Genomic DNA, 13,330 nt, shown 5'->3' with positions numbered 1-13,330 from the left:
GCCAGTATCACTCAGAGCTCAGGTTGTAGGGAAGAAACGACGCATGGGTAAGTCACAGCTGCGTGGCGCTCACTGGATAGTGCCTGTTGATGTACCCACATGCCTTCCAGACTGTGATGAGCTTCACTAGAGATACGCACCCTTCTCTGTGCAAACAGACCTGCTCGGTGTTGCAGAGCTTTGGAGCATCGCTCTGGGGTGCCTTTGCATAACTAACAAAGGTTCAGCTAATGTCTTCTGGACTCCCTGGCTGGGATTCAGCCCTGCTCTGCAGACCTTGGCTTCTAACACTAATGCAGCAGCTTTACTTGGGCAAAACTGGGTTCTTGCTGTGCGGTATGGATGAGAATTGTACAGCTGGGCAGGGCTTGGCCTGTCATTTTAATACTGCACTTTGTACTCTTCATGGTTTTAATGTTGTTTGTGCAGCAGGCTTGGTCCTGAGATCATGTGAAATTGTTTTGGGGCATGGAGGGTGGGAATGCTCTGCTTCCTGGGAAGGGAAGAGTGTTTTTAAAGTTGTCACTCCGGATTCAGCTGCCAGCTGGAGAGTGGCACAGCTCTGGCCTTGTTTCAGAGCAGGTGGGCTTGAGTCACTGGGCTGAGTGGGCTTGGGAGGTTTCTGCAGCTCCAGTCCCCAATTCCACCCTGCCCAGGTTTTCCAGGTCCTGGCAGCCCCAAGGAGAGGAGTGGCTCCCTTTGAGGGCACATGGGACTGTAGCACTTGGAATAACTCAACCTCCATCATCCACACTGTAACCTCCAAGCTCACAACAGCATGGTTCTGCTGCTGTGCACGCCGTGCACCACCTCCCGGGGCCGGCTTCACAGCCAAGTGTAATCAGATGGAGACTCTCACCTTGGTTTTTCTGCAAACTGCCTCTCTGGAGCAGGTCCTGAGCACTGAACGCAGCTCAAGCCTGGGCTCTCCTTGCAGCTCCCATCTTGGCCGTCTCAACCCCTGTCTGCTTCTCTGACTTGTGTGCCCTCAGCAGAGCTTTCCCTCAGCTGATGCCCGTCCTCTGCCCACAGCCACCCTTCCTGTGGGTGTCACGACATGTTTTCCAGCACTGAACTTCACCTTTGTTGTGCTGCCCATTTGCCGGTGGTGAGTGCTGGTGGTCTGTCTCTGCTGTCCCGCTGTCTGGGACAGTGACCTTGTGATGCTTTGGGAGGCAAGTCCCTCCCAGCAGCTGGCTGTCACCGCCCGTGTCCCCACTTCCCCTTGGGGAGGCATGCGAGAAGTGCTTCTGGCCCAGGTGGCAGCTGCCTCACTTGGTTTCCCCGTGGGAAAGATGGCCCCGATCCTTGTGCTTGGGTCACTCTTTGGCTGGAGTGGTTTTGTTTTCCCCTCGCAGCCTGCTAGAAAGGCATTTCTTTCAAATTCTAGAGGCTTGGCAGGACCATGGGCATGGTAGGCTGGTTGCCCACTGCAGAATTAAGCTTTGTGTGCCCTGACCACAGGCAGCAACGTTGTGTGAGCCTGGGCAGCAGCGAGGGCAGCCGAAAGCTTCTGATCTCACTGGCAGCAAGCTCTTGTCCTTCCCAGCTGAAGAGAACTCCTTCCCCTGCAGACACAAGGAAACCGGCCGGTGCGGCGGAGCTGGCGAGGCAGCCTCCTCCCCCACCGCAGCCCGGTCTCCTCATTCTGATGCACCCTCAGGAAGCCGCAGCTTCCTCGGGAGAATCTACTGCGTGGGGAGGGGAAGGCCGGCAGTACCCAGCCCCAGGGAGTGCTGGAAGATCCCCTGCGAGGCGGGGGACAGCTGCACATCTGCAGCCCACAGCCCTTCATGGCAGTGGCTGTAACAGAAATCTGTTCTGGCCCGTGATCAGACAACATCTTATGAGTGGAAGGGGAGAAAAAAAAGCAGAGAACTGGAAGTGCTCTGGATAGTCAAAGGGGTTTGTGCCTGGGCTGCCAGGCTTCAGAGAGGGGTAGGAGGAATCAGCAGGGAAGCCGAGCTCCAGAGAGCAGTAGGAGTTGACGTACAAGCAAGTGGCTGTCCCATGGAGTGGGGGCATCTAATTGCTGTGTGCAGCATTAACAGGACATCTGTGGAAATGCTGCCCTCCATTTTGATGCTGCTGCTTCCAGCAGGGCCTTTGGGAATACGAGTGGTTTGTAAGAGTCATCAGAGCAACTCTTGGCCTGGATGATCTGCCTCGAAATAAGCTCGGTGTGTTCCTCATGTTCCAAGGAAAGTTGTGTGTCTGGAGTAGTCGGTCGATCTCCTGGGGAGAGGTTTGAGAAGAGAGCCTCCAGGCAAGTAGGAGACACCAAGATCCCTTGCTAGAAACAGGAGGGGCAGGCTGTACAGAACAGCAAGTCAAACCTCATTCAGGGAAGAGGATCTTCCGTAGGGGAACTTGTCCCCATTGGGTGCATTTCACTCTCCTGGGAGTCTCAGGCTAGTGGGACCTGTAAGCCCCCAGCTGACAAGTCACAAGCCTCTCCACTGCCGCCTGTGCCTGGGGCAGTGGGCTGTGACTGCTCCTTGGGGGTTGGCAGTGAGTAGTCTTCTCCACATTTGCAGAGCGGGACTACCACAGCCTATGTGAGAAGCAGCCCATTGGGCACATGCTCTTTCGGCAGTTCTGCGAGACACGACCTGAGCTGTCACGCTGCGTCAAGTTCCTGGATGCCGTGGTAAGAGCAAAGCCCATTGGGCTTCGATGGGGGAGGCAGGGATGTTCTTGGCGCCCTGGGTATGGACCAGTTGGCCCTGGGTGCTCCGGCAGCTGCCAGGTACTTCTGGACACATAGGGTTTTCCTGAAGAGTTGCAGTTTCTCCAAGATAAGGCTGGGCCTTTGCTTAGGGAGCTGTTTGCTGGTGATCTGGTTTTCCAGGAAAGCATGGGAAACCTTGGGCAGAGGGTGTTGCTGCTCTGCTGCTGTTGCCCGGTAGCAAGGCTCGGTTCCTGGCTAGACCTGCTCCTCATGCTGTTTGCTCTGTGCAGGCAGGGTACGAAGTGGCTCCAGATGAGAAGCGGAAGGAATGTGGGCAGCACCTGATTGAAAAGTACTTGAAGCCAAACGTGAGTAAGAGGGTTGTGTTTCCTGCCTGCAATGGTAGAGCAGTTGGAAAGCTGACAGCTGTCATTACCCATGTCCTGCCACAATGAACGTGCTGGGCAGGATGGTGAGGGCAGAATACAGAGCCACCCCGCTACCTCACAAGCGACCATTGCTGCTTTTCCCACTGGCTGTAAAGCAGTAACAGCCTGTGTGCTGTTACTGTGGGCTCCTCCTTCCTGGGAGGATCCTTGTGCTCTGCTCCCTATGTCTGACTCCATCCCTTTGTCCCCAGAGTGAGGACCATGTGCCTGAAGTCCCCTCGCAGCTGGTGGATGCCTGTTGTGAGAGGCTGGAGCAGGAACCTTCCAAGGAGCTCTTCAAGGAATCCACGAAGTAAGTTGGAGGGCTGGGGCCTGCCTGCAGGTCGCACCATGGCATGGGGTAGATGCTGCAGCTAACTCACCTTGTCTTCACGGTCCCTTCCTCCAGGAGAGTGAGGGCTGGTGCTAAGGCTGGGGCCTGGGGAGTTTTGGGCTAGCAGTTTGCAGCACAGCTACAGGAAAGCAAATGCAGGGAGCTCCTGTGGGCTCTGGGAGCCACAGGCTGCTGCAGAAGCCTCTGTCGCTCTTCTCAGTCTGCCATGGGTCTGAGTTGCCATTTGGGAAGACCCCGTTTCAGCGAGCCTCACCATCTGGCCATGCTGTTCTTAGTCTTGTGCCAGGATCTCGTAGGCACCCGTAGAGCAGAGCTGAGAGCTGCAGTGCTGGTGCCAGCTGTCCTCTCCCGCTGGCCGCAGATGTGGCCGTTGTGGTTAGTTACACTGGCTGTTGCTGCAGGGATCTAAGGTCACTTCTGTTCCCATCACAGAAGCAGTGGCTGAGGTCCTGGCTCCGGGTGCGAAGCGGAAGCTGTTAGGCAAACCGGGCTTACAGCCTCCACCCCTCCCTGAACAGCAGCTGGAGCACGTTGCCTAATCGAGTGCAGGGCTGTGGCAATGGGTTTGCTGCAGTCTTCTGGGGAGCGTTAGCTCTGTGTGTGGTAACTAGTGTCACTGTCTGAATGCAGAGCCTCCAGGCTGGGCCCTGCCTGCTCTTGGCAAGCTCTGAAAGGGGAAGAGCCCATCCGCTTCTCCTTGATGCATGTCTCCAGTCTAGACACTATGTCTAAGGCTCTTTACTCCGCTGGGCAGCCCTGGCACTGGTTTCCGAGGCGGTTAGCTCTCTCAAGCAGGATCCCCTGTGGCCTTTTGTGCTGGACATTCATCTGAAACTGAACAACTCAGCGCCTGGTGCTGAACGTTGCTAGCAGCTTTCGGCAGCTGATTACAGCCTTGAGTGTGCATTTGCCCTGTGAGCAGAGAGGCAATTGCAGAGAGTCCCATCGTCCCTCTTTGTCCCGCAGCCCGGGCTGGTGCTGAGAGTCCACAATTAGCAGGGCTAGCCCCATCCCAGGGTGCTGTGTTCATCACAGCGGTACCTCCAACGTTTCTTTTGCATCAGGCTTAGCGCGGAGGGTGGGCTTTTTGGGCCAGGGCTGCACGGGGTACGTGGGTGATTCAGCATCAGGCTGGGTGAGGGGATGGCAAAGTAAACGGGTGCTCGGGGCTGCTCACCTCCTCTTTCCTTGGACTGCCAGCCTTTTCCATGGCTGTGAGCAGCTCTCAGGAACCTTGCTGGCTCTGCTCTCTCCTAGGCTTATCCACGACTACCTGAGTGTGGCTCCCTTTGCCGACTACCTCGACAGCTTGTACTTCAACCGCTTCCTGCAGTGGAAATGGCTGGAACGGTAACACTCCCCGGCATCACTGGGAGACCTGTGCCCCGCTCGCATGGGCTGCCTGAGAGGTCCCTCAGGCTCCTTCCTGTGCTGGGCCCTGGCAGGAGCCAAGGGCCTGGTCTTGCTCTCCTTCAGGGCCCTTTATTGGCACCATCAGCAGCCCCAGCCTTGCTTGCCTTGCAGGGAAGCAAGGTCTGCTTGAGCAGGGGTTTTGGGGTGGGCCACAGTCTGTCAGGCCAGGGCATGGAAGTGGTTTGGGCTTCAGCCCCTGCTCTGTCCCTGCTCCCATCTCACTCCAGTTTCCTTTCTCTCACAGGCAGCCAGTGACCAAAAACACTTTCCGCCAGTACCGTGTGCTGGGCAAGGGCGGTTTTGGGGAGGTGAGTGACCAGCATTTCCTCTGCATTTGGGGTACCAGGCAGCCACCGTTGCCTGCTCTACCAGCAGGGCCTGGGTTGGCCGTCAGGGTGCCACAAGCTGCTCCAGCACCTGGAGGCAGGTGCTGCTGGCTCGGGGGGCTGTGGGGGCCCTGCGCTGGGCACTGCTGTGCTCTGGGCATTGCGTGATCTGTCAGTTCCCCCCGAGGGGCAGGAGCTCCCCTCTCGCCAAGCACTGGAGGTGTGGAAGGTGTTGCACAGGGTAGGTAGCACATGCCCTGTGGTGCATACTGCTGCCTGGGCAGAGAGTCAGGTTTGTTCCCAGTGTCTTGGCAGGGGAAACTGCACTCCTGAAAACTGTCACTGTCAGTCTTCCTTCTGTTTCTGGAGTGGCCTTCTGTCTTCCCAGGCACCAGCCGTGGTGCTGCTACAGGTGACAGGGGCATCGCAGCACTCTGCTGCTTATCTGTGACATCTGGAGATGTCGCTGCTCCCTGTGTACTTGCTTTGACAATGGGCTTCTCGCTAACCTGAGTGAGGCAGGGACAGGGACATCTTTGCCTTCCTGTGCCTCTTCCTGAGAGCAGAACCTAGACCCCCACGCTGGAGATGGCAGCGGGAGGGTGCTGAGCCTTGTTCCCCCTCCAGGTTTGTGCCTGCCAAGTGCGTGCCACGGGGAAGATGTATGCCTGCAAGAAGCTGGAGAAGAAACGGATCAAAAAGCGGAAAGGAGAGGCCATGGCCCTGAATGAGAAACAGATCCTGGAAAAAGTGAACAGTAGGTTTGTAGTAAGTACATAGGAATTGCTCTCACTTCGCTGCGGTGGTTGATTCTTCCTCCAACCAGCCGGCCCGGCACCTCTGTGCTCCTCACCCCGCGTGGAGAGGCAGGAGCAGGCCCTGCCCATGGGGTAGGGTTCTGGCAGCTGCAGATCTCTCACAAGGCTGGGGTCTGGCAGGACCTCCTAGTGCCTCCACAAAATGCTGTAAATGCCCCCAAAGTGAGGCCCAAACACCCATGTGGTCTCACAGGCACCTTCTTAACCTCTGGGGCACAAGAAAGCAGCGAGAACTGTCTCTCCAGACAGCCAAGTGGGCAGAAGCCCAGCCCTGAGCTGTGTGGTGGGGAGCTCTCTCCCTGGCTGCACTGAGGTGTGGACAGCCTGAAACCTCTTTTTACGGAGGATTCATCAGACGCTTCCCTGGGGTTGCTGTTGGGTTCTGTTTGCCCCCGGAGGGGAGCAGTTCTGGCTCAGAAAAATAGTGTCCTCCCTGTCTGAGGAAAGCTGGGGGTATGCTGGGGCTGCTGGGCACTTCCACGTCCTCCCTGGGTTTGCACAGTTCCCCCTCTGCCTCCTCTACTGGCAAAGGCCCAGTCCTGCTGCCCATGAGTGGCTGCTTGGGTGACAAAGTGTCCGTCAGAGCGTGGGCACCTCCCTCTTCCAGCTGTGTCTTCTAACAGCCTTTCTGCCCTGAATTGCAGGTGAGCTTAGCCTATGCATATGAAACTAAAGATGCTCTCTGCCTAGTGCTGACCCTCATGAATGGAGGGGACCTCAAGTTCCATATCTACCACATGGGAGAGGCTGGCTTCGAGGAGCCCCGCGCAGCTTTCTATGCTGCTGAGATCTGCTGTGGCCTCGAGGACTTGCACCAGGAGAGGATAGTGTACAGGTGCGCGCTGCCTGGCCCCTGCTGGGAGATCTTGTATGGGCTGCAGAAGCAAGCGGGTTCCCGCTGCTCTTACTAGCCCAGCTGGGTCTGCCTGCTCAAGAAAATAAGCTCAGGCTTGAAAGCAGCACAGAGCTGGGTGAGAGGGGATCAGGAACAGAAAGCTGATCTCGTGGGAGAGACGGGAGAGCTTAGCTCGGCTTCCTCGTGCTGGTAAATGATCACCAAGAACAGGATGTGATCATGCTGTGAACGCCTCGGGGCAGGCACTTGGGTGCTTAACTCCCCGGGCAGTATTGACACTAGAACAAAGGAGGGTAGGCTGCCCTGATACGCTCAAAATTGAGAGCTGGGCAGGAGGAAGAACAAGCTGATTGTATGACTGTACTCACCAGGTTGTGTGATGCAGCGTTAGGGATAGCATGGCTAAACATGGGGCCGGAAAGTCCCTTCTGGTCATACCCTATGCCTTGCCCTGGGGCAGGACAAGCAGAAGAAGCCTCTGCTCCTTCTCTCTTGCACGGCCTGCCCCATAGTGAGTTCTGCACCTGCAAAGAGGGAATCAGCCACAGGCTTACTGCTTCCTTGCAGAGGGTTGAAGGTTGTCATGTTCTGCCTCTGCCCGGGAGGGGAGAGCTTGCAGGGCTAACTCCAGAGCAGGGGTGAGGGGAAGATTATCTGTGTGCCTGAGGCAGGGGCATTGCATCCCTCTGCTGCTTATCTGACTTCTTGAGATGTCGCTGTTACTTGTGTCCTTTGCTTTGACAACAGGCTTCTTGCTAATCAAGTCCCTTCCTTCCTAGGGACCTGAAGCCAGAGAACATATTGTTGGATGACCACGGTGAGTGCAGGGTCAAGAGGAGCCCTGGGCCTGAGTCCTTCCCTCTTCCTCTGCTTGAACCAGGGTTGCTCTGTGTTCTTGTCTGCTTCAAACATTGCCCCTTGACCTTGTCCTGTTAACTTGCCGCCTCCTCCATGCAGGTCACATCCGTATCTCAGACCTGGGGCTAGCTGTGCACGTGCCGGAGGGCCAAACAATCAAGGGCCGGGTGGGAACAGTTGGCTACATGGGTAAGTGGCCCCGGTTTAATCAAAAAGTGGACTCTGACTGCACACGCGCTCTCCCTGCGCTCACACGTCCCTCACCCCTGCTCCTGTGTAGCTCCAGAGGTGGTGAAGAATGAGCGCTACACGTTCAGCCCAGACTGGTGGGCTCTGGGCTGCCTGGTGTATGAGATGATCGAGGGACAGTCCCCCTTCCAGCAGCGTAAGAAGAAGATCAAGCGGGAGGAGGTGGAGCGGTTGGTGAAAGAAGTGCAGGAGGAGTACTCAGAGAAGTTCTCGCCTTGTGCCCGCTCCCTCTGCACTATGGTACGAGCGTGCGTCCCTGTCCCTTCGCTCCCACAGCCTTTTTGCACACAGCAGGAGAACATCGAGGCTGCTCCCTGTAGAGGTGCTGGTGGCAGCCAGGTTCCCTTGTCTCTGATAAGGCAGCACAGGGGGGTCCAGAGTGTCTTATTTCCTCACTCTCCCAGCTGCCCAGCGGGCCCGTGCCATCCCTAGAGACATACTGCAGGAGCCTGGCCAACCTCAGGGCTGCCCCCGCCCGAAGCACGCTCTGCCTGGGGCACTGATTTCCTTTGTGTTGCAGCTCCTGTGCAAAGACCCTCTGGAGCGCCTGGGGTGCCGAGGAGCTGGGGCCAAGGAAGTGAAGGAGCATCCTCTCTTCAAGCATCTCAACTTCAGGAGGCTGGAAGCAGGCATGCTGGACCCCCCCTTCAAGCCAGATGTAAGTGCCTGTCCGTGTTCTGACCTCATCAGTCACTGGTGCTGTCAAGAGAAGCAGGAGCCCTGGGGTGGCTCACCTGAGGAAATGGCACCAATCCCCTTCCCTCTTGTTTCTGGAGCCTGGCAGAACAGGGGTCAAGCAAGCTCTGGGCTGCAAGGAGAGGGGGCCTAGGCTTGGCCACAAGCTACGGTTGTTTGAGGTGGTGGTATCTTCATGCAGCCTGGCATTAGAGCATTCTTTGTGCTGTTTAGCCCCAGGCCATCTACTGCAAGGATGTTCTGGACATCGAGCAGTTCTCCACAGTGAAAGGGGTGGAGCTGGAGCCCACGGACAATGACTTCTATGAGAAGTTTGCTACCGGAAGCGTGCCCATTCCTTGGCAGAATGAGGTAGGTTTGCAGGACAGGTCTTTGCTCCTGCTTGTGCCCACCATGGCAGAGTGCAGTGTCCTGCAGAGTTCATGCTGTGCCGGCTGCTCTTGCACTCTGCTGGGCCCTTGGTGACAGGCTTTGTGTGGTAGTCACTGCAGCCATCTGTGCCCTCTTCCAGATGATCGAGACAGAGTGTTTTAAGGAGCTGAATGTCTTCAGGACAGACGGCACGGTGCCTCCAGACTTGGACTGGAAAGGGCAGCCTTCTCCACAGCCCAAAAAAGGGTTACTCCAGCGCTTATTCAGCAGACAGGTAAGAGTGTTTGCCCAGCGTTTCCTCCACAGCAAGTCCTCTAGCCGGAATGAGCCCGCTCCTGCCTGTGCCAGGCAGATCTGGCAGGGAGGTGGTCATGAGAGGGCAGCAGGCAGTCTTCCCCTGTGCTGGGTGGTCAGACCCTAGGGCTGTCAGGGGGACCCACGCAAGGCTGCAGGGAGCCAGCCCTCGCCTGGCTGCCACTCCCCATGCTGGGGGAGTCGAGGGGGCTGGGATGGAGTGTCCTGGCTAAATGTGCTGCAGTCACACAGGCAGAGGGATGTTGTTGAAGGCACTAAAATAGCAAGTCTGCTCCCTTCCTACATGAATAATACCATCCCTGAAGAAGACCTTGCTCTTGGAATGGGCTCCTGGGCTCCCCAGAGCATTTCTGCCAGACCTTGAGCAGGCAGAGAGAGCAGAGCTTTCGAGGGATGAGGAGGACGGAAACATCTTGCAGCTGTTATGGGCTTGCTTGCCTGCCTGTCTCCTCTGCCCAGAACAGTCTTTGCCTTCTTTCCAGGACTGGCAAAGTCTGGGGAGCTGCCTCTCGACAGCTGCTTGCAGCTGTGGGACTCAAGCGCGGTTGGCTCTGGACCCACTCTCAGCCACCTGGTGCTGACTCCTGCTTCCCCGACGAGCTCTGAGTTGTGCTTCACTGTTCAGTGGGCTGCCCCAGCCAGAGCCGGCTCTGGGCTGAGATACCCAGCCCTTCCTGAGGCAGGCAGGACCTGCTGGAGGATGGGCAGGTGCCTGTGGCAGGGGTTGAGCTGTGATTTGCCGCGTGTTTTCTCTTTCCAGAGGTGAGCAGTCTCTCCTGGCTGCTCTGCTCAGGGAAATACCTGGTGGCCCGCGGACATGGCAAGATCTGGGAAAGAGGAGTGTTGTCCTTCAGTGCCTAACCCCTTCCCCCAGCAGAGCACAAGCTGCTTGTTGTTCTAACTGCCCTCTGAGCCACTAATCCCGCTTCCCTGCTCTCGCTGCCTTCATGGGGGAAGCCTTGCCCTCAGCTTCAGCCAGAGCTGCCCCTTGCACCGCCGCTGCTGGGAGCTCCGCTCCCAGGGGGCTGTGGGAAGTTCCCTTCACTCCTCTCTTTGGATGTCCAGGACACACAGAAGGGTTGAGAAACCATCAAGTGTTTGGCATTGCCCCATGCTCAGAATCCTTCCCATTCCAGCAAAAAGGTTCAGCTGCTTCTGCGGCCGGCTGAGCCCTGAGCGGGGCAGATCATCTCTGCTGGCACTGAGCTGTCTGCCTGGGTGGCTGTATAGTCCACGGAGCCCATCTTCTTCCCAGCTTCTGAGCTAGTCAGCTGCGTGCTCACCAGTCTGTCTGCCAGGAGCTGAACCCCCAGATGCAGCTTGATTGTTTCTCTGCAGACTGGGGGTCCCCTCCAGCCCCTTGCCTCCATGTAGCTCTCCCACACACAGGCCGGGGGGGGCCTGACCCTTCCCTGCCAGAGGGCAGCTGTATAGGCTGGGTTGTGTGACCGTGTTCACCCTCTGCTTGCTGTGCTCCTCTCTCTCCCTCCTCCTTCTCCTTGCCCTTCTGACTTCAGGACTGTTGTGGAAACTGCAGTGACAGCGAGGAAGAGCCCACCCGGCTGTAGAGCACAGCTTGTTCTCCAGCCCCGGGACCCCCTTACCTCTCCAGGTGCCCAGCAGAACAACAGCCCAGCCTGAAGGACAAAGGTAGAGGCGGCCCCGCAAGGTGGATTTGTTTACAGCTTTACACGTCTGTATTTTAAGACTGTGAGGATGGCTCCAGGGCTGGAAGCAGCACGCGGCTCGGGCCAAGGCGCCTTTGGCCATGGGCAAGCCCTCATCCCCAAGACAGACCTGGACGCTTCTGAATCTGCCGCTTGGGATTGTGCTGTTGCTGCCCGCCGGCTGTGGCTCCCCTCCCAGGGTGGGAGGGAGGGATTGCGCCAGCGTGGGCCGAGGCCAGGCTGGAGCAGCTCTGCTGACACATTCCACAGTGCCGAAGCGGCACTGCAGGTTTGGTGTGTATTTATATATGTCGGTCTGTACATATCACATGTCGGTTTTTAATCTATAGGTGGGGGCCTGCACTGCCCCCACCCTGTCACAGGCACAAGTGTCCTCCTATGGGGGGAGTGACGGTCCCAGCTTTGTTCCAGGGAGTCCTGGGCAGAGGCCTTCTGTGCCTTCAGGTGTCTAAAGCCTCTTTCCTGGACCTTTCTGGCCGTGCTGAGGCATCCCTGGCTCCAGCGGAGTCCATTGCTCAGCCCCGAGGCACAGGAAGCCGCTGTGCCAAAGCGTCTACCATTGCATCCTGGCAGCAGAGCGCCGCTGCCTCATCCCCACTTCCCTGTCTGCCGGAGCCTGCTTCCTCCTGCCTCGTCTCACACATGCTGCCAGCTCCAGGGAGCTGATCCCGGCCCCCTCCAGACCGCCAGCAGGCTGCCTGCGGCACAGCGGGACACAGCCGCTCCCACAGCACCTGCTCAGGAGGTACCCGCTGCGGGTCCAAAGGGTCGGTCTGATCCCCGGCATGGTGCAGGATGGCGGTCCCACCAGCTCTGGACCAGCCGTCTCTGCGTGCTGGGGGTGCTGCGGTCCGCAGGCCCGGCTCGGTATCGGAGGAGCAGACACGTAAGGGACTCTGCTCTCGGGGAGCAAAGCCGTGGTAAGGGGAATGTCCCTTCCCGGGGTCATGCTGTGAGCTGTGACCCAAGAGTGAGCGGGGCCGGGAGCAGCCCACCCGCTGTACTGGCTTAGTGTGCATCCCCAGGGATCCTGAGGAGCCAGCACAGCTCCTGTGTCTGAGGGCAGGGCAGGACTGGAGGGGCCAGAGCCCTGCGTATCCCTGGGGAGAAGTGTGGGGCTCAGCCCACTTCTCTGTTCTGCTTGTCCTGTCCCCTCTCGTGCACACTTGTCCTAGCTGTGTCCCGAGCAATAACTTGACTCTTCTGTGTGTGTATGTACACACACGCGTGCGTGCTGCTGCCTCATGCTCATTCTGAGCCAGGCCCCCCGGGGGGGCTGAGCACCTACTTGGACCTGTGGTATCATTTGCTTGCCTTGCACTAAAGTTGGAGAGTATTTAAATTTTTAACCTTTTGTTAAGTGTAAGATTTGCCGTGCCTTGTATTGCTGTCGTGTCAAGGGGGACCTGCTCCAGGCCGTACAGCGTTGGTGGCTGTAAGGAGGAGAGGCGCAGGGACCCCAGTTCCTGGGCTGCCACGGGCTCTGCTGGTGCTCCTCTCCTGCAGGGAAGGGCTGGGGCTGCCCTCCAGGGCAAGGGCTGATGCTGCGCCCCAGGGACAGCGGGTGGCCCTTGCTGGCTTCTGCTGGGTGGTTTGGGTCGGTGCGGGGGCGTGACAGGTACAAGGCCTTGTGCCATTGGGGTGCTCGTGTCTGCTGTGGTCCGCTTTGGGGCATATCCCCCTGCTCCCCTGTCTGCCCTCGGCACAGCCCCTCCTGAGCTGTCACGGGTGTGCTGTGGGGCCGGGGGCAGAGTCCTGCTCCCCTCCGGGCACTGTGCATCGCTGCTTCGGGGGGCAACCATGCAGGGGGGGGCCTTGTGCCAGCATGGGGCACTGCTTCCTTAGCCCAAGGGACAGCCCCTCGAAGAGGGGAGACGCTGTGAGCAGGGTTAGGGTCATGACTGCCACGGGGGAGCGTGCCAAGGGGGACAGCCTGGTCAGGGTGGATGCAGGGTGGGTTTGGGGTCCGGGGTCGGTGGCAGGGCCGGCGGCAGCGTCAGCAGCCTCGTGTGCAGCGCCGGGGGGCCGCACACAGCTGCACAGGGATGAGAATAGCAAGTGCGGCTGGGTAGCTAGGGAACAGTTGCTATGGGAGCGGGCCGAGGAGGAGTTCTCACACTCGGAGGGGGCATCTTGGGGTAAAATCCAGTAATTTTCTGCAGCCGTGGAAGGAAGGCAGGCAGGGCGGGGGGATGGGGACTGCCTGGGGATTGTTGCTCCCACTGCACCGGTCAGGGATGCTCATGCCGCCCTGCCGGCACTGCCTGGGCTGCAGCACCCTGGCA

The 13,330-nt window shown here is 58.3% G+C and overlaps 1 protein-coding gene across 1 annotated transcript in view; it reads left to right on the top strand.

Annotated features, from left to right (window-relative positions):
* GRK6 (G protein-coupled receptor kinase 6) overlaps positions 1-10,925 on the top strand; it is an 11,244-nt gene extending 319 nt beyond the window's left edge. The window contains exons 2-15 of the mRNA XM_009318464.1: positions 2,538-2,650; positions 2,962-3,039; positions 3,312-3,412; positions 4,712-4,804; positions 5,112-5,175; positions 5,821-5,961; positions 6,656-6,846; positions 7,647-7,684; positions 7,825-7,914; positions 8,006-8,214; positions 8,495-8,632; positions 8,884-9,021; positions 9,182-9,316; positions 10,875-10,925. Of these exons, the coding sequence (XP_009316739.1) occupies positions 2,538-2,650; positions 2,962-3,039; positions 3,312-3,412; positions 4,712-4,804; positions 5,112-5,175; positions 5,821-5,961; positions 6,656-6,846; positions 7,647-7,684; positions 7,825-7,914; positions 8,006-8,214; positions 8,495-8,632; positions 8,884-9,021; positions 9,182-9,316; positions 10,875-10,925 (1,580 nt within the window). The remainder of the gene's footprint in view (positions 1-2,537; positions 2,651-2,961; positions 3,040-3,311; positions 3,413-4,711; positions 4,805-5,111; positions 5,176-5,820; positions 5,962-6,655; positions 6,847-7,646; positions 7,685-7,824; positions 7,915-8,005; positions 8,215-8,494; positions 8,633-8,883; positions 9,022-9,181; positions 9,317-10,874) is intronic.
* The last annotated feature ends 2,405 nt before the right edge of the window (positions 10,926-13,330 follow it).

The sequence above is a fragment of the Pygoscelis adeliae genome, unplaced genomic scaffold (genome assembly GCF_000699105.1).
Source record: "Pygoscelis adeliae isolate BGI_AS28 unplaced genomic scaffold, ASM69910v1 Scaffold42, whole genome shotgun sequence".
Classification (NCBI taxonomy): Eukaryota; Metazoa; Chordata; class Aves; order Sphenisciformes; family Spheniscidae; genus Pygoscelis; species Pygoscelis adeliae.
The sequence above is the reverse complement of the archived record's forward strand: the minus strand, read 5'-3'. Positions and strand labels throughout refer to the sequence as shown.